The sequence below is a fragment of the Octodon degus genome, unplaced genomic scaffold (assembly GCF_000260255.1).
Source record: "Octodon degus isolate 3935 unplaced genomic scaffold, OctDeg1.0 scaffold00008, whole genome shotgun sequence".
Lineage (NCBI taxonomy): Eukaryota > Metazoa > Chordata > Mammalia > Rodentia > Octodontidae > Octodon > Octodon degus.
In genome coordinates, this window is record NW_004524584.1 from 13,749,393 (window position 1) to 13,767,759 (window position 18,367).

The following is an 18,367-nucleotide window of genomic DNA, read 5'->3' on the forward strand; positions in this document are numbered from 1 at the left end:
GGAACCGGGGATTGAACTCAGGCCCTTGCACTTGCCAGAGAAGCGCCCATTCCACTGAGCCATCTCCCCGGCCCTGCCCATATGTTTTATGTTGTCATTCAGCTGCCTTTCATTTCAGCTTGAAGAACTCCCCCACGGCATTTCTTGTACTGAGGAGCTCTCTCAGCTTTTGTCTGTCCAGGAATGTTTTTGTCTCTCCTTTTCTGAAGAACAGCTTTGTCTGTTAGTATCCTTGGATGGCATTTTTGTTTTTCTTCAACCTTTTGAAAGGGCAGGCCAAATAGCTCAGCAGATTAAAGCGCAGGACCTGGGGGATCCATTCCTCGGTCCTGCCATACCAGCCCCGCCCCCGAGGCGCGCTGAGACGCAAAGGAGATTGGGTGTGGTTGGGCATGTCTGCAATCCCAGCTCTTGGGAGGCTGTAACAGACAGATCATTCTGAGTCTGATCTAGTAGTGAGGCCCTGAACACCCTGTAGACCCTTCCCCCCACAAAAAAAATTGAATACCTTATTTCACAAGTATTTTCACAATCTCATCACCTCAACGAAGGCCCCAGCTGACAGCCATCTATATATGTGAGAGACCAAGCCTCCACCGTCATTAAGACCTTCTAGTCCCAGAATTACGCTGCTCTAGCTAAGGACAAACATAGCAAGGATGAGCTGTTGCCACCAAGTACTACCTTAAGTCAGTTTTATGAGGAAAATAATTGCTATTGTTTGTAGACACTGTGTTTGGGGGTAGCTTGTCATACAGCAGTGTCAACAGAGACACCTGGGGAACATAATTACTATCGCCATTTGTTGGTTAACTGAGACTCAGTGAAGCTGGTCCTGTTGCAATGGCAAGCAGAAACACCGAAGTATACTGGGGGGTGCGTGTTTTGCTACAGCGTCACACAAGGCGATGCTGTTGGCAAGTGGCCCAATGGAGACTGAAATCCAGGCTCATGTGTCTCCTTCCTATAACCTTGATTCCAGGGGTGCACATCTTTCCCTATGCCTGTGAGAACCAACTTACTGAGTTCCCTTCTGCTCTACTTGTATTTTGAGGAGTCCCTAAAGACAGCAAGAAGGAGGCCCCAAGGAGAGCTGGAGTTACAGTCACTTGGAGATCAGAAAAAGAAGGCCCAGGCACTAACATCCAATTCCAAAGTTTCCAAAAACATAGTTCTCAGCGAAAGGACCACAGACTGAGAAAGAGTCAGAGAGCTGGTCAGGTACGAATGAGCCGGGTCATCTTAGTCAGACATGAGCCTGTTTTTCCATCTGTGAAGTGGATGGGATGTGAAATGTGATGGGGAGAAGGACAGGGAGGGCATTTCCATGGGGGGAATGGGTTCAGTGTGGGCTTGAAGATGGAATTCACAAATTGGGCACCTGCCATCCTGAGGGAGAAAGGAGAGGAGGCAGACAGGGTGGGTGGCAATGCAGGAAGAGTGGAGCAAGGACTGGGAGTGAGGTTGGAGCCATGTGGGAGGCAGCTTGGCCAGGGGCTTCCATCCGAATCTGGAGGCTGCATCTGCCTTGGGCTCATCACACACACACAATGAACCCAGGGGTATGTTTATATTCCTCAAAGATCTCATGTTCTAGAATCTTCTGCTTCCTAATCTTTGGGCTGAGATGCAAAGGAACCTGGCCAGCTCTTGGGTGTGCTGCACCGAGGCAGAGTCCCCACACTCTAACTCTCCCAGGCCACAGGCCTCCCCAGCCACTCTTACCTGTTTGCTGCCCCTTTCTCACAAGGAACCATTTCTGGAGTGGAGCTGCTGATAAGGAATTGTTTCTGAGGCTCTGTGAGCTCAGGGTAAGAAAATGCAGTTGTGGTCTCTCTCGCTGGAAGATCTGCACCACTCTACGTGGCTTTAAGCCTCTGCCTGCTGCTACTCCTCCCCAAGGGCCAGAGCTATGGAAACACTCAAGTTTGGGCCAACTAATGACTTCTGGGGAGCACTGGAAGGGGGTCCCATCTCTCCCTCACCCTGAGAGACAGTCTTGCCCAGAGCATCCTGTGGACAGAGCAGGGAGCAGAGGCTGGAGGCACCTGGCGGGTTGGTGAGAAGAGATTCTCTCTTCACGTTTCAAAAATGTAAAATGTCAGAAAGCGGTTCCTGCAGGTATTACATCACCCAGAATCCTGTCACCTGGGAGTAATTGCAGTCCCTTTACTTGTAATGCCCCCTTTAGACCATTCTCTGTGCATTTATAAAAGGGGGGGGGGGTGGTTGGTACCAGGAATCAAACTCACAACCTTGAGCTTTCCAGGCATGCACTATGCCACTGAGCTATACTCCAACCCCCTATGTATTTATAAAAGTAATAGGGGTCCGGGAGATGGCTCAGTGGAATAAGCACTTCCCTGGCAAGCGCAAGGGCCTGAGTTCAATCCCTGGTTCCTAAAAAAAAATAAAATAAAATAAAAGTAATACTCTTATATAGGTCACTTTCTGCAGCTTCCCTCTTATTATATATATATATATGTAGTTTTTTGATGTATTTAGTACAGGGTCTCACTACACAGACCAAACTCATAGTGATCCTCCTATTTTCAGCCTCCCAAGCACTGGGATTACAGGCTTACACCACCATGCCCAGTCTCAGCACGCCCCAGGGGAAGGGCTGGCATGGTACCAGGGATCAAACCCTGCTCCATGGGTCTGCCTAAGCAGGTGCTTTAGTCCACTGAGCTGTCTGTCTGGCTCTTCCTCTCCTCTTTTACACCCCTCACAGACACACAGACTTCTGTGGCAGTTTGCACAGGTCTGTCCTGTCATTTCACTTTTGTGGTAGCACTTTACCTAATGTACAAGTACTCAGATTCTACTGTTCCCGACTGTTACCAATGAAGTCTGAAAGGCGAACATCTGGGTTTTTTCTCTTCACCTTTTTTGCTCAATTATTTTCCTAAGTTACATCACTAGGAAGGGTTCATTTTGGGTTAAAAAAAAAAAAAATGAAAAAAGAAAAACATGTTTAAAACTTCATGACCACTGCTGAATTCCTTTTTGTGAGCCCCATTTCAAAATATGTTCCCAACATCATTGTTTAAGAGTGCCAGCTTCCCCCGAGGTATTTTCCTTTTCCATTTTTTTCTGATCTGGTAGATGAACAATGATATTTCAGTTGTTTAAAGCTCCCTCTTGGTCAGCAGCAGGTTTATTGTCTCTGCCAGTGTAGATCCTGGGGGCCTTCGCAGAGTGTCTGCTCCACTCCTGGCTCTGCTGCATGTGATTGCTGCCCAGCCTTAGAGAACAGAATGTCAGAACTGTAAGGGAATGTGGAGATTCCCTCACTTCAAAGGAGGGAAACTGAGGCCCAGAGAGGCATGGGGACACTTGTCCACAGCCACACAAGGCAGCCCCTGTATGGTGGAATTTTAACTCTGCAGGCAGGGCTCTGGGCTCTGGGCTGGCTCCCATTTTCTCACCTACTTTAGGAGCACTAGTTGGGTAAGTTCAACTTTACACTAATACACAGCTTCTCTGGGCAATGGGAGGTGCTTGAGAATGCACTTACAGCAAGGATGTTGGTGTATAACACATCAAGAAACAGGACATTCTGTCAAAATGTGCTCGGAAATGAAGAAAGGTAGCCTTGCCTTGGGTGCCCTTCAGGGAAGAAATGCCTTTTTCTTTTCATGAAAAAGATAAAACGAGTGGGTGCTGGAATTGAGGGGGAGACTAGATAGGGCTGCCTGGGGCCTCGGCATGTTTTTTGGAGATGCCAGGACCCTGGAATTCCCCCGTAGGTCGCATCCTCCTCCCACAGATGGCGTGATAGCTTGGGGTGGGAGCTCCAAGAGCAGTTAGCTCTGTTTTCTTGGGTTGCTCCTGGATGCCCCGAGCCTGATCTCTCAAATAGACTGGCTCAGGCCGGGGCTGTTATTCATGCCTCCTCTGCTCCCTGAATCAGCATGTCAGCTCTCACCCACAGGACAGAGTCAGTGCTGCTCGGGCCTCTCCTGACTCCGGCGGTGGCTGGAAAGCCAAAGCTTCCATCGGGTTCCTTGTGTGGCTATGACAGCGCCTTGAACAGGTGACCTGTCCTTGCCCTGCAGCCTCAGCGTTGGTATATTCACACCACACCATTGCTGCCTGGCACCTACCACACCCTCTCTGCTGCCTGCCTGTGCCCCATGCTGAGGGGAGCATGGTAGTTACCACAGACCACATCTGCTGTCACCTCAGATCCCAAAAGCGTCCCAGCACTCCCAGATGGACAGAAACAAAGCCCCTCAGTTCCACAGCATGTGATCTGCTCTTCCCTGCTCACCTCTGCAGGCTTGTTTTGTGCTTCTTAAACCGCTGTGTGGCTTAGCCAAGTGTCTTCCCTTCTCTCAATCTCAGTTCTTCAACCACAACACAAACATAATCCCAATCATTCTGCTGGTAAGAATATCAGTCAGTTTAAGTCACTCCCAATTCTCCCAGGCCCTCCTTCTCCGAGGGAAATTATGAATCCAAAGATCCTGATTCTCAGACCTTTTCTTCTACAAAAGAACAGCTCATTTCTACCCCAAACTCAACTACTTCTGAAAATACCTTTTCTCTCAAATTACATGCTAATCTGGGCCATCGGTGTCTACATGTGGGCAAAGTCCTTTCTTAAGTCAGCACCTCAATAGAAGCTATGTTGTCACATGCATTGTCAAGTGAAAACATGTTTGGGGACTTCAAATCCTCCTGCTTTATCTCTGCCATTGTTTTCGAAGGATGGTTTGTGAGCAGGAGTACCACACTTCTCCCAGAGAGCCCTCCTGCAGTTTGATTTCCATAAAACTGTTCCAGGAAGCAAGGTTGCCACTCTGGTGATTGATCTATTAAGGAATGTTCTTAGTACATTTTTATAGATAGGTGGATGTGGAACACAAATAGAGGACCAACACCTGGGAGTGCATCTGGGTGCTGGGGCTGAACTGGGAGGCTGAGTACATTCATGTCCTAGGTGGTAGGTGCTCCCCTGCAGAAGCCTGGAAGTGACACATGCTCCATGAGCCCAGGGTCTGGAAGGGCTTCTCTGAAAAGGTAAAGATCTAGTGCTTCCTTGCCTGGCACAGTCACACACACACACACACACACACACACACACACACACACACGCACGCTCATTTTTCTAGCTGAATTGATGACACATATGCTCACTCAAGGAAAATGAATAGATGGGGGCTGACTGCCCCAGACATTGCTCTTCTCATAGAATGTCCTGGAGGGAGGTCGCCAGTGTGGAAAAAGAGACAGCAGTCTGCAAAATCCTTACAGATGTCTGTGCAACACCTTGTCTACTCACACAGTCCCACCATCTCAGCGCCCTAGGTAAACTGAGTCTCAGGCTCAGTGACTTGGCCACGTAGGCAGCACATAGACCAGCCCAGAATTACCTGTGCAAGTTCAAAGCACTGTCTTACATGAAAACATGTTTTTCTCACTTTCTCAACCCTCCAAAAGCACAGGAATAAAAGCAGAGGCTGAGAAGGCATCCGCAGTGTGGCAGGCTGGAGGGCGAATGGGAGAGTTACGACTGCACGTCATGAGCTTGCAGCAGACACAAGCACTTCGTGGTTCAGCCCCCGCAGCCAGGCAAACCTGCCTCGCAATGCCATGCTGAGGTAAGAAGGCCAGGGCCAAGCTTGCCCACGCAGGGCTACTGCACCAGTGCATTCTCAGGCTGTACACCAGTGTGTTACTCGTCCTGGAGCTGGAGCCCTAGCAGAGATGTAGAGATCATGGGAGGGAGGCACTGGGGAGAGAGGAGAGGTGATTATCACTCCCTTCCACTTGACCGTAGCATGAGGCCCTTGAGCAGAGACCAGTGTCTAAGAGATGTTTCTGAGATGCTATCACCTAGCACCCACTCCCAGAGGTAGAGGTGAGCCCTGTGTAGTTCACCCCAAGGTGCGATTCCTTCCTAAGCAGCCTGGCCCTGACCTGGAGAGAGTGGAACTGCATGGTGCTTGCTTGTTTCTCCCTCGCTACTGTCCTTATGTATATTACACATATGGAAGGATCCTGAAGCGGTGTCCTCAGTCTTCTGATTACAGGTGTGTAACCCTGGCCCTACCTTCCAGATGCCCAGCTACCAGGCAGATGTAGAAACAGTGGTTCCTGAGAGTCCCTGCATGATGGCTCATTGTACAGGTCAACCTGGCTGGGTCATGGTTTGTGGCCAGACACTGTGAGGGGATGGGGCTGAGATGAGCATCTAAGTGGGCGGGCTTTGGGTGCAGGGTGGGCCTCACCCAATCAGCTGAAGACCTACACTAAATATACAAAAAGTGACCTCCCCTGAGCAGGATGGACCCTGCAGCTCGTGTCCTTGGCTTGAACTGCAGCATTAGCTCTTCTTTGGGCTACAGATCTGGGGCTTTGTAACCTCCATGATGTGAGCCAGTTCCTTGACACTGAATATTTAACTTTTCTCTATATCCACATGTCCTAATGGCTCTGTCACTTTGGAGAACCCTGGTATTACAACCTCCAATGACATCACCTGTTCCCACAGCAACTCTTGCCTGGACCACCAAAGTCTCCAGGTCAGAAGTTCCCTCCCTTCGTTCCTGTTGCTCTCAGCTTCTTCCAGGAGGCAATGTTGTTCTGCCACATCCCGCCCTGCCACCTGCTGTCCCAAACCTCAACCACCTGGGCACCTTCATGACTGTTTTCCATCAGACTTCTCCCAGATGAAATCGACAGGAATGAAAAAGAACTCAATTTCTTCACCTCACGCTTCAGAGTCCCTCGATCCTAACCTTCCCTCTTGGATACCACCAGGGCAAGTATTCCTCCCCTCATGAGAGGGAGCATGGAATTACTTCCTTGTGTGGCCTCTAGAAATATTTTTGAACTTCTGCTGATGTGCCAGGCACCCCAAGGTTCCTCCAGCCACAAACATTGTTAGCCCCTCCACCAAAACAACACCTTTGCCCTACTCAACTCTCTGGCCTCTTTTGTTTTGCTTTCTGGGAGACTCATCCTGAAGCCTCAGAATCCAGCTGCCTTTTTTGTAAAGGGAGCCCTCAAGCATGGTCTCGGACCTTGTCTCTCTTGGGTGCAGGCTTGTCTCACTCATCATTAGGAGCTTCTGGAGTCGGTGGTTGTTAGTAAACAGCACCTCATTTTTGCCTTGTTTCTGCAAACACTGAAAGATAAAAGAGAAGGAATGAGGATCTCACTGTCAATTTTTGCTTCAGATGAAGACTAAATTAGAGAATTTGGCTTTTGCCTGAGATCAAATGGTCCTAGTGCCATCTCACCTGAGGTGTCACCACACAGAGACCACACAAGGCTGTGCCCAGGGGTAGAGGAGCAGGTTCCTGGAGAGGAAGGTGACTCAGATCCCTGTACTCTGAATGAAAGGCAGCTCCCTTCCAGGAGAAGAGCAGGCTGAGGTTTACAAGCTCAGTGCTTTCCTTCCCAGATGTACGAATCAGTTCTTAAGGAAAGTGACTCCCCGTCTAGCCACAGGCTAGGGCTCGGAGGTTTAACCTGCAATGATTAACCTCTTGGACAACATAGGTAACACAGCTTCAGAAGACCAGAGGGATGGGACCTCAGGCAGTACCACTCTGGCTCAGCACTCTCATTTCCCACATGGAGAAACTGAGGCCCAGGGGGAAGAAAGGTTCTGACGGTCACTTAATTCTCATCTCACCTAAGCGTTCTGGAACTTTAATCTGTAATTTGTATGACAGACACTGCTGATAATATTGTTACACAACCACCAAAGGCAAGAAAAAGGCTACTTTCACCTGCTGCCACCTGGCCATGCTTCCAGAATGCTCAAACCTGCTTGGGCGCTCACTCAGAGAGACCTGGGGTCAGGAACTGTGAGGCTGTGCAGGAGACATCGCAGCACAGGCCTGTAATTGTGGATGCAGGAAGCTCGGCCTTTGCCTGACTCAGTTCTTTCCACATAATTAAAAGAGGAAGAAGTGAAAAGTCAGGAGGAAATATTCATTTAATGCACTTTAAATATGCATTTAATTTACTTTAAATAACCCCACTCTTTTTTTTTTTAATTCTGGTCTCCCTCTCGCCTTAATTCTTTAATTACTTTTAAAGGAAAGAAAGATTTTTAAAATAGAAAAGGAGCAAGGACGCGAGAAGCAGTCTTTAACATTTCATCTTCCTTTGCCACTATTTAGGATTTTAATTCTGAAGAATGGTAAGGTAGTCCAAGTGACTTTGGGTCCACAGACAAGTACAATCACTTTTAATAGAAGTAGATGTGGGGAGGCTTGAGATTTTCACCCAAGGCCGCTTAACAGATGCAGAGCTCTCCCAGTGGTCCTTGGAACAGAAGGCATTTCTGATTCTACAAGTTCAATTTAAAAAAAAAAAAAAAAAAAAAAAAAGTGGGGGGAGTATTGAAATGAACTTTAGTTTGGGAAATACCAATTAAATGCTTCGGTAGCTTCATCATCAGCACTGTATTTTCAGCATCTCCGAGAGGGCCAGGAGCTTTTAAGCCAAGAAAGGAAGAAACAAGGCGGGTTATTTACAAGTGCCTTCCCCTGGCGGTTTTAAACCACTGCAAAAGAATCACAAGCGTTCACTCAGCCCAGCACCTGCAAGCTCCGGCTCCGCTGCACACCCCAGCGGGCTCGCGTGGTAGTGCATCCCGGACCGCCACCGAGAGCGACCGCCTTGCACCTCCTGCCCGGCGGGCGCGCACAGCTTCACGGAGCTCTCGGTGCACCTTCCTTTCCACTCAATAGCGAGCAAAGCCGCGGGCAAGGGCAATCCAGCCGAGGTGCCCGACCCGAAACCCAGTGCAGCGACCTACTGCGTCCCGACCCTGCTCGGCGGACCGGCGTCTTCGGAGCATCAGCAGCGGCGCAACTTCCCCGGAGCCAACTTCATCACCACCTGCGGGTTCCGTGCGGGTGCTGGGTCTTGCACGCGGACTCACGGGCTGTAGAGGGCAGGTGACAACTCCCGAGTAAGAAGTGGGGCCCGCGGCTGCAGGTTTGGGGGCTGCGGAGGAGTGTCGTGGGTGTGGGCCAAGACCCTGCAGGGTCCTGCGGTCAGCGATGTGGCATCCTGGGGCGGGCTTTGAGGCGCGGTCTCCCAGAGGGAGTGGACAGAACTCTAGGAGGGCAGGTATGGAAGTTGGGGGCTAAGGAGGACGGTCCCACAAGGGGCATCCCCGGCCAGAGGTGTAGGACGCACAGGGTGAGGGTTTCAGGACGGGGGCGGCTAGGTAGCCCGCGGTAGGTAGCCATGCCGAGGGGCGCAGATGGGGCAGTGCTGGGCATTTTGGTCCCCATAGCGGCTGGCTGGGCAGAGGAAATGCGGTGGGTGCTGATCCACCCCTGTGCCCCAGGGGAAGCGCTGAGCCCCTCACAGGTAAAGGCTTTCTGCCCTGTTGCCGCTGTTCAAAGGAGGATTTGGGGTGGCCGGAGATAGTGCCTGGAATCTCAAAGGATTTGGGATTTAGGGCCCCTGATAAGGGGACAAATGCGTCCCGTGAGCATCGGAAGCGGAGCCGCACAGTCTGCGTCTCACGACTCTGCGTTATTTTTCAGGGTCGGGGTGGCCCTGTGGGGAACCCGCGGCCCGCGACGCTGGACCAGAGGATGGAAGGCGCGCTTGCGGTCAACTGGAGCGCCGACGCAGCCAACGGGAGCACCGAGTCCCCGGGCTCCGAGAGCAACAGCACGGCCGGACCCCCGAGGCGCAACGAGGCCCTGGCGCGCGTGGAGGTGGCGGTGCTGTGCCTCATCCTCTTCCTGGCGCTGAGCGGCAACGCGTGCGTGCTCCTGGCGCTGCGCACCACGCGCCACAAGCATTCTCGCCTCTTCTTCTTCATGAAGCACCTGAGCATCGCCGACCTGGTGGTGGCCGTGTTCCAGGTGCTGCCGCAACTGCTGTGGGACATCACCTTCCGTTTCTACGGGCCTGACCTGTTGTGCCGCCTCGTCAAGTACTTGCAGGTGGTAGGCATGTTCGCCTCCACCTACCTGCTGCTGCTCATGTCGCTGGACCGCTGCCTGGCCATCTGCCAGCCTCTGCGCTCGCTGCGCCGCCGCACTGACCGCCTGGCTGTGCTTGCCACGTGGCTGGGCTGTCTGGTGGCCAGCGTGCCGCAGGTGCACATCTTCTCCCTGCGCGAGGTGGCCGAGGGCGTTTTTGACTGCTGGGCAGTCTTCATCCAGCCCTGGGGGCCCAAGGCCTACGTCACATGGATCACACTGTCTGTCTACATTGTGCCGGTGATCGTGCTGGCCGCCTGCTATGGCCTCATCAGCTTCAAGATCTGGCAGAATCTGCGGCTCAAGACGGCCGCTGCGGCCGCCGCCCAGGGGCCCGAGGACTCCACCGTGACCGGTGCAGGGCGAGCAACGCTGGCGAGAGTCAGCAACGTCAAGCTTATCTCCAAGGCCAAGATCCGCACGGTCAAGATGACCTTCATCATCGTGCTGGCCTTCATCGTGTGCTGGACACCCTTCTTCTTCGTGCAGATGTGGAGTGTGTGGGATGCAGATGCGCCCAAAGAAGGTCAGTGGGGGTGGAGACCAAGAGAAGGGAGCATGGAGGCCCGGGTCAGAGGCCAAGGATCAGCGGGCTTCAGCATGGGCAGCATTGGCACCTGACCTGTTGGCTTTGTGCAAAGATCTGCCCCAAGCCTCAACTTCAACTTCTGTAAAACCAGCTTCACCAGCCCTCTGGGGGTGAAATGAAATGAGAAACTGCAGTCAAGGGTTTACCCTGCGGTGCAGGCTTAGGGAGCATGTGGCTGTGATTGTGCAGGACACAGGCTCAGCTCACCAGCCATGGGGAAGGCGCTCAGCCCAGGGCAGCTCCTACCTCACCTGAACTTTAAATTGGATCTCTGCTTTCCGTGCAAGTGGACAGGAGCAAGGTGTCCACTGGGGACCCCTGAGGAAGTGAAGACACTTCCTGAACCCCCTCTAGCAGAGATGTTGAGCAGCCTGCAGCAGGGAAGATGTGAGCAACACACTGGGCATGGGCAGGCACAGGGCTGGGGCCTGCAGAACAATGCACTTCCCTGGGAAGAAAGGGAAGGAAGAGGAGGTTTTGTGGTTCTGCATGGAGGCAGGCAAGCCTTCCACCTGGGAGCGCTGTAGCAGACACAGGGGATACCTCAGGAGGTCCTTTCATTCCCCTTGACTCACAGGGTCTTGCTTATAGCATGAAGGCTCTCCAGGGCCCAGTTCACTCTTCCAGCAGATATTCCAGCTCTGATCTTGGCCTGCATTTTCTGGAGGGCCAGCAGGAGGGGCTTAAAGAAGGTATGAGGGTATAGATGTTGAGGGAGCACAGGTACCCCAGGGCTCTGGAGCTTGTGATTGGTGCTGGACAGCTGTCCTCAAAGTACAATACCCAGACAGCCCTGCACACTCCTGCTGATTCCAGTAGCTTACCTGGGAGAGGCAGGAGGCACTGCCGGTGGTGGACCGTGAGGGTAAAGGAGAGCCCCTAACACATGTAGGCTGTGGGGAACTCATTTGTCAGCCTAACACCGAAGGATTAGCTCCTCAGTCTAGGCCTCCACACAGTGCAGAGGTCCTGCTTCCAGGATTAGTCTCTTCTGCTCCCCGAAGGCTCATGGCTGTCTGTCCCGGGAAGCTGCAACCCCTGATAATTTTGCTTTGACCCCCTTCCAGAAGTCCCAGACTCCTGGTTCCACCAAGCCCTCCCAGTTAACACCATAGTGAACAAGCCACTTGCCATCAGCAGGGGTTGAGTGCCTGTAGTGTTCAGGGTGATGATGCTGTAGAGATTTAGAAAAGCTCAGCCCTACTCCAGCGTGCACCTTGTAGAGGAGGCTCTGGGGCCCAGAAAGGGGAGGCACTTGTACCACGTCACAAGGCATTCGAAGGGAGCATAGCAGCTGGAGCTGGGGGTTCCTGCACTCATCTTCTTATGAGAGGTACCTTAGGGAGTTGGGAGAAACAACGGGTGGTGGATGTGTACATGCAGGGCATCAGATCACACCCATTTCCTTGGCAGGATCCACAGAGACCAGATGCCACCACCTTTCCCTACTTCCTGCCTTCCCTCCCTCCCTTTGTTCTCTGCCTTCCTTCCTTCCTTCCCACCCTACCACCTCTGTCTCTCTCTTTTCCAGGTCTTACTAAATTGCTTAATTGCCCAGGCTGGGCTTGGTATTTTGATCTTCTTGTCCCAGCCACCCAGAGAGCTGGGATTACAGGCATGCACAACTGTCTATCATTCATTTTATGATCCCCTCCTTCCCTTTGCACCCCCCAAAGGCACTCCTCTCTCTCTCTCATGTTCTCCTACCTGAAAAATGAGATTATATGTGGTGCCCTCTCCAAGCATCTGGACCCTGGCCCTGGTTTGGGGAGGCCAGTAGATAGCACCCAGGAGGTATCCACAGCCCTGGGTGCCTCTCTGGCCATCAAAGAAGCCAGGGCTGGTGCAGCCCGGTGGGACATCACAGAGGAGAGGACAAGCTGGATGTGCTGGGCTTTCTACCTGGGCTTTGCACCATGTCACAAGGCATTCAAAGGGAGCACAGCATACATAGTGGTGTATGATGGTGTAGCCCCCTTCTCAGATACCCTGGAACTACAGGAAAAACTCTGGAATTTTTTTTTTTAAATCTCACACTTTGCAGCTACAACACCTTCATCCTTCAGCAGGACTAGTGCTCTTCCTTTTGGATTTGCTGACTTCTCCAAAAATGGTAAAGTGCCCCAGGGGAGTGGAGTCTTCCTCTGAATCGAAACTGAGTGGACCAAGGACCCAGCTGGCTAGGACCCAGTGGAGCCCCAGGTTTCCATGTGGAGACAGGCAAGCCACTGGGTCACACTGGCTTCCATTGGCTTCTGCTCTGCCACTTTGTCCTGTGTGTCCTTACACATTTGCTTCACCCTCCTGAGCCTCAGCTTCTGCTGTGCATCACAAGTGCACCCAGGTTGTTGTGAATGGTCTCACTCATGGCTCCAGGGGCCACAGAATCAGTGTTCTCTTCTTGGCAGCCATCCTGCCTTTTACAAGTTTCCCGGCCTTGGGATCAACTTGAAGGATCTGGGCAGCTATACTTGATGGAGGAGATGGATCTTTTGTCTTGAGCCTGGATGGGCAAAAAGGAGTGGAGGCAGAGCCTACTGGGGAGTAGGTGAGGTGTCCAGGGCAGTCATGAGAATGAGCCCAGTGCCTGGCATAGCTGGGTACCTGCTGATAGAGTGGCCCATGCTTGTTTAGCAGGTCAGTGGGATGTGGGAGGAGAGGGCACAGGAGTTAGAGTACAAGATAACAATGGGTGTGAAGAGCTGGACTAGGGACTTTCAAATAGCGCCAACAGTAGAACTGGCAACTTGTGGCAAAAGTGAGCATTCCATCCCTGGGGGGTGACCAGATAGGTGTCAGGTGTATTGGACCAGGAAGAAGTTGCAGGGCACAGGAGGCCTGATTTTCCATTTCCTATCTGCAGAACAAGCTTCCCAGTTCTGCTGTGTTTCTGGGGGCCTGGGGTCTCTCCAGCATAGCCGGTCTGCCCTTCCTTCCTGAAGATGCTGTGCTCATGCTGTGGGAGTGGGAGGACCTCCTCACAGGGCTTGCCAGTTGGGGGAGCCCACCCTGTGGATCTTTCAGGAGGTAGGCAGGAGAGAAGGAGTTGGATGGACTAGTCACCTGTGCAGTTTTGCAGGCAGAGAACTCCCCTTCTGGGTATGAATTGCAGTTAGCTGACCACCAATGCCAGCCTGGGTAAGCTGTCTGAGTTCTCCGTGGTTCTTGGCTGTTAAAGCTTTTCCTTGGGCTTTCTGCTTGAGGTAACTTTACCACCTGCCCCTGCTCCTAAAAGTTTGATTAGTAGCAAACAAAAGAATCTGTCCCTAGAAGCTTTGTGGCCTATTTTCCCTCGTGGTGAATGCCTCCAAGGGTTGGGGTACGGGGAGGGGCCTCGCAGGGTGACTTTATGAAGAGGTTGGAGGAGGAGGTGCTCAGTCCAGTCTGGGACTGAGCCATGTCTTGCTCCCTGGAGAGACGGGGCTGGGCCTGCCTGATGGCCCCACCCTCCACCCCACTCCACCCCCACACCCGTGGCAGGGGGCCTGGAGCCAAGGAAACCCTTGGAGCTCACATCTAGAGGGCAGGGCTGAGCTGTATTCCACCAGACCCTGGATACAAAGCAGGCCCAGGCTGCAGGAACCCTGCCCTTGGGAGGGAGGGAGAAGTCTCTGCAAAGACCTGGTCTGTAGGATTGGGATTTGTCCCTCCCTGTCTGAGCATGGGACTAACAGCTCAGAATGGAATGAGACTTCCTGTGTGGGGACCAGAGTGGGACAGGAAGGGGTTAGATTACCTGATAACTGCAGCCACCATTGCCAATGGCTCCATGCATAGGCCTGTGGGTGCCAGGGCTGCCTCTAGCCCCACTGCAACACAGCAAAGTTGGGGGTACCATGTCCATTCTGCGGTTGCCAGAGGCAGGACCTGTCTGAGGCCCTCAGCAAGTCAGGGGTGGAGCGGGTGAGCCAGGCCCAACGGCTTGTGCAGATGCATGCCTGTAATAGCAGCACTCAAGAGGCTGAGGCAGAAGGACCACTTTGAGTTCAAGGCCAGCTTGGACTACATAGCAAGACCCTCTCTCAAAAACAAAAGAAACAAAAACCAGTAAAAACGAAACAAAATAGCAGAATAGAATCAGGCTGTAAACCCAGTGCTCTAGAAGTCTGAGACTAGAGTGTTGCAAGTTCGAGCCCAGTCTGAGGTAAGACTGGGTGTCAAAATAAAAGGGCTGAAGATGTAGCTCAGTGCAGAGGTCCCAGGTTTGATCCCGAGTACTGGAAGAAAAAAAAGAAAAGAAACAAATAGGCTTCCATTGTGAGGAGGATGGATTTGCTGCAGGCCCTGTGCCAGGGAGTAGCCCTGTCCCAAGCTGGGGCTTCTGCACTTCATACCAGAACTGTCTCTTCCTTATTCTGTTTATTTGCCTTCTTCTCACTTGACCTGGATGTCCAAATGTGAGCTGAATTTTCCAAGGGGAAATTCTGTGGGAATCCGGTCACTTTGTTCCAGCCCTGCCCCACAGCAGGGAAATGGTCCCTTTGCTTTTCCACCATGTAGTGGCAGTGGCTGACTTACCAAGACTTCCTGTCTGCTAATACCATGTTTCAATTCCAGTCCTTTTTTTTGTTTATTTGTTTGGTTTTTGTTTGTTTGTTTGTTTGTTTGTTTGTTTTGGCAGAATCGTGGGATTGAACTCAGGCCCTTGCACTTGCCAGGCAAGTGCTTATTCTACTGAGTTATCTCCCTGGACCCTATCCAGTCCCTTATTGAACACTTCCTATTTTTCAGTCTGTGCTAGCAGCGAGGGCCACAGCCACAAATGGAGAATAAACCAAGGAGTATAAGCAAAAATAATGACAGTAAGTTTCAACAGTGCAGTCACAGAACTATTTATCAAGTAGTGTGGATGTCCCAGGGATTTTGAAGGATGAGTAAGAGTTTGTACAAAGACGCATGAGGCCACTAGATAGTCACTTCGCTGTCTATCCCTTATTTCCTCTCTGTATAACCTGAGCCAGCTGGAAAGATGCTTCCCAAGCTGTTACTGGAATCGCTGGAGGACCTGGTTAGAATACTGATCCACTACAGCAGACTGGGAGGGCGCAGAGCTCTAAAACATCCCCTCTCTGACCCAAGCTCACTGGTGACTTTCACCCATGGCCTGTTGTGGCTGCTCCACAAAGCACAGGGATAGCCTTGGCCTTCTGCAGAAAGGATCTCTGGCTTTTCTTCTACACAATGCCATTGTCCCCAGACTCAGCCCAGTGAGGCCAGCGTGTCCACCCATTTGCCCAGCACCATCATAGAAGCCCCATGAAGCAGTTCTTCCCAACGCTGCGATCCTGAGCTATAGGGCAGGATCACACACCAGTGATTTTTTAGAAAACTCAATCATCTAATTGTTTACTCTCTTACCTTAAAGTATTAAGACCCCATATAAACATACATTTAATACAGTTTTTTAAAAGGCCTTTGGCCAGGCATGCAACCCCAGCACTTGGAAGACCGAGGTAGAAGGATTGTTACAAGTTCAAGACCAGCCTAGGCTACAAAGTGAGCTCAAGGCTGAACTGCATATCTAGACACTATCTCAAAAAGACCAAAAGCCAGGGAGATAGCTCAGCAATCTAAGAACCTGCCTGGCAAGCTCAAGGACCCAGGTTCGATCCGTGCCGTGCTGACCACAGAAACCTGGTGTGGTGGTGCATTTGTAGGGGGGTTGAGACAGGAGGATCACTATGAGTCTAAGCTACATTGCAAGACTGTACCAAATAAATGAAAGAGCCCTGCCCCTGGGGTGCTGAGACAACAATTGAGACTGGGCATGGTGATGCGCTCCTATAATCCCAGCTCTTGGGAGGGTAAAAACAGGAGGATCGCTGCGAGTCCAGTCTGTGTAGTGAGGCCCTGTGGATGCTGTACTAAATTTAAAAAAAAAAAAATTTTAAAGACCTTCTATAGACCAGCAATCAGATTAACCTTTAGTCCTTATTCCCCAAACTCTGTGGAGTGGAGGGAAGGCCTTGCCCCACAGACTGGTGTCTCTCCTGAGGGGCTTTTAGGCTGCTGGGCTGGATCTGGTTCCAATGAGATCAGCAGCATGTGTGAGCTGTGTGCAAAATGTGTTCATAGTCTTGAGAACAGCGCAGTCCAGAGAGGCCCTGGCCAGCTGCCTGTCAGCTGTCCGTGGCTAATTCGGGCCATTCGTGCTGGGCAGAGGAGTACTGGGAAGTCTGCGTGGGCGTCCTGGGGCAAGAGAGAAGCAGGCTGTGAGCTGGAATCCTGGCGCATGCTGTCACTCAGTGGCCCTGCTCCCCACGCTGTGAATCACAGTGCTGAGCAGAAATACAGGGTGGGTTCCCTCAATCCAGGAGAAGTCATCTTCCTGATGATGTTTACTTTTGGTGCATGGCTTCTTCTGTCCATGGGCCTGCTTGGCACCTAAGAGCTCTCCTGGAAGAGCCCCCTCATCCCAGCCCCACTCCCGCCAGCTGCCTCCACCTTTAATGCTTGGTGCTCTCTTACATCTCTCCTTCCCAAACCCAGCATATGGGTCCCTTAAGGATAGGGACTTGGTGACTCCTCTGAGCTACCCAGAGCCAGCCCAGTGCCTGGTAGAGAGGAGCTGGGATAAGAAAATGGGTGAATGTGACTTCTTCCTCCTCCAGGGAACAAACATGCTAGGTGTGAGGCTAGTGGCCCAGGATAGGACCCAACCTCCCTGCTGCCCTCCCTTCCTGGCACTTGGAAGTCTGGGCACATGCTCAGGGTTGGGCACAGGGGAGGTATGATCCTCACATCAGGGGAGTGAGTGAGACACAATTTGGAGCTGGCTCTTCCAGCCAAGGCCCCGAAATCCTATGCTTACTCACAATGCAGGCTTTGGGTTTTCCTAGGTCATGGGCATCATGATTTTCCCAAGGGCTTCTTTCTGTCACATTGCCCAATGCTCACATTAGTTTTTTAATGTTTAATAATTGCTAGAAGAAAGGGAGCCAGACAGTTTATTTCCTTGACCTATGATCAGAAGTCCCCAATCTTAGACTTTAATAAATTACTACAGTGGATTATACCTCTGAGCCAAATCCCCCTCATTGTCATTGCTAGAATAAACACCTTGCCAGCCACAAAGTCTTTTTACATTATATTTTCTTTTTTTAATGTCCTTGTGTGACCTCCAACCTGCAATAAGAAAACCAATGATCAGAGAGCAGATGTGGCTCGGAGGGTCACTCAGGAGAAGGAGGCTGAAGCCCCAAGGCTTTCAGGGAGCCCTGTGTCCCCCCAGCTTCTGAGGGTCTCAGGTCTGTTGGGAGGGTCAGCTACTTCCAGGGCCTCAGGCAGAAGGCTTGGGCGCTCTTCCCCCATGTGAGGCCATTATTTCTTTCTAGACTGCTGACTTCCTGGTCCCCAGACAGCACTGTGAGCTCTCCAAAGCGCCCCGCCTCGCAGTCTGCACACAGGCACGTCTGACGCGAAGGGTAGAGAGCTGTTGGAGCCAGTGTTGCTCCCCTCCGGTGCTCTGGATTTTAGAAGACCCGCACTGGGGAGTGAGTGGGAATGGCTTCATCTCATATGAGGCGACATTTGTCTTGGCAACAAGAAAGTTGTGGCGGTCCCACAAATCACACTCCGTGTGCCTTCTCAGGTGCTTGCATCTTTGCTTGAGAACAAAAGCTCACTAGATGGGACCAGTCCAGCTTGTGAGAACACTTACCTGGTTTTCAAAGCAATCACTCATTGTGTTTAGGTGGGTACAGAGTGACTCGCTGTGTGCCCTTTGGAAAGTCACTCTCCTTCTCTGGGCCTCTTTTTTCATCTATAAAACGAGGCTAATGCTGCTTTGGAATCCATGCTGTTC

The 18,367-nt window shown here is 51.7% G+C and overlaps 1 protein-coding gene and 1 pseudogene across 2 annotated transcripts in view; both read left to right on the forward strand.

Annotated features, from left to right (window-relative positions):
- LOC101577905 overlaps positions 1 to 8,920 on the forward strand; it is a 113,473-nt pseudogene extending 104,553 nt beyond the window's left edge.
- Oxtr (oxytocin receptor) overlaps positions 8,347 to 18,367 on the forward strand; it is an 18,321-nt gene continuing 8,300 nt past the window's right edge. Inside the window, exons 1-2 of one of the 2 annotated variants that reach the window (XM_023704852.1) lie at positions 8,347 to 8,941; positions 9,528 to 10,500. In XM_023704852.1, coding sequence (XP_023560620.1) covers positions 9,579 to 10,500 — 922 coding nt within the window. In that variant the 5' untranslated portion in view covers positions 8,347 to 8,941; positions 9,528 to 9,578. Of the gene's footprint in view, positions 8,942 to 9,225; positions 10,501 to 18,367 lie in introns of those variants that run through there. The other variant, XM_004625053.2, reaches the window with a different exon arrangement.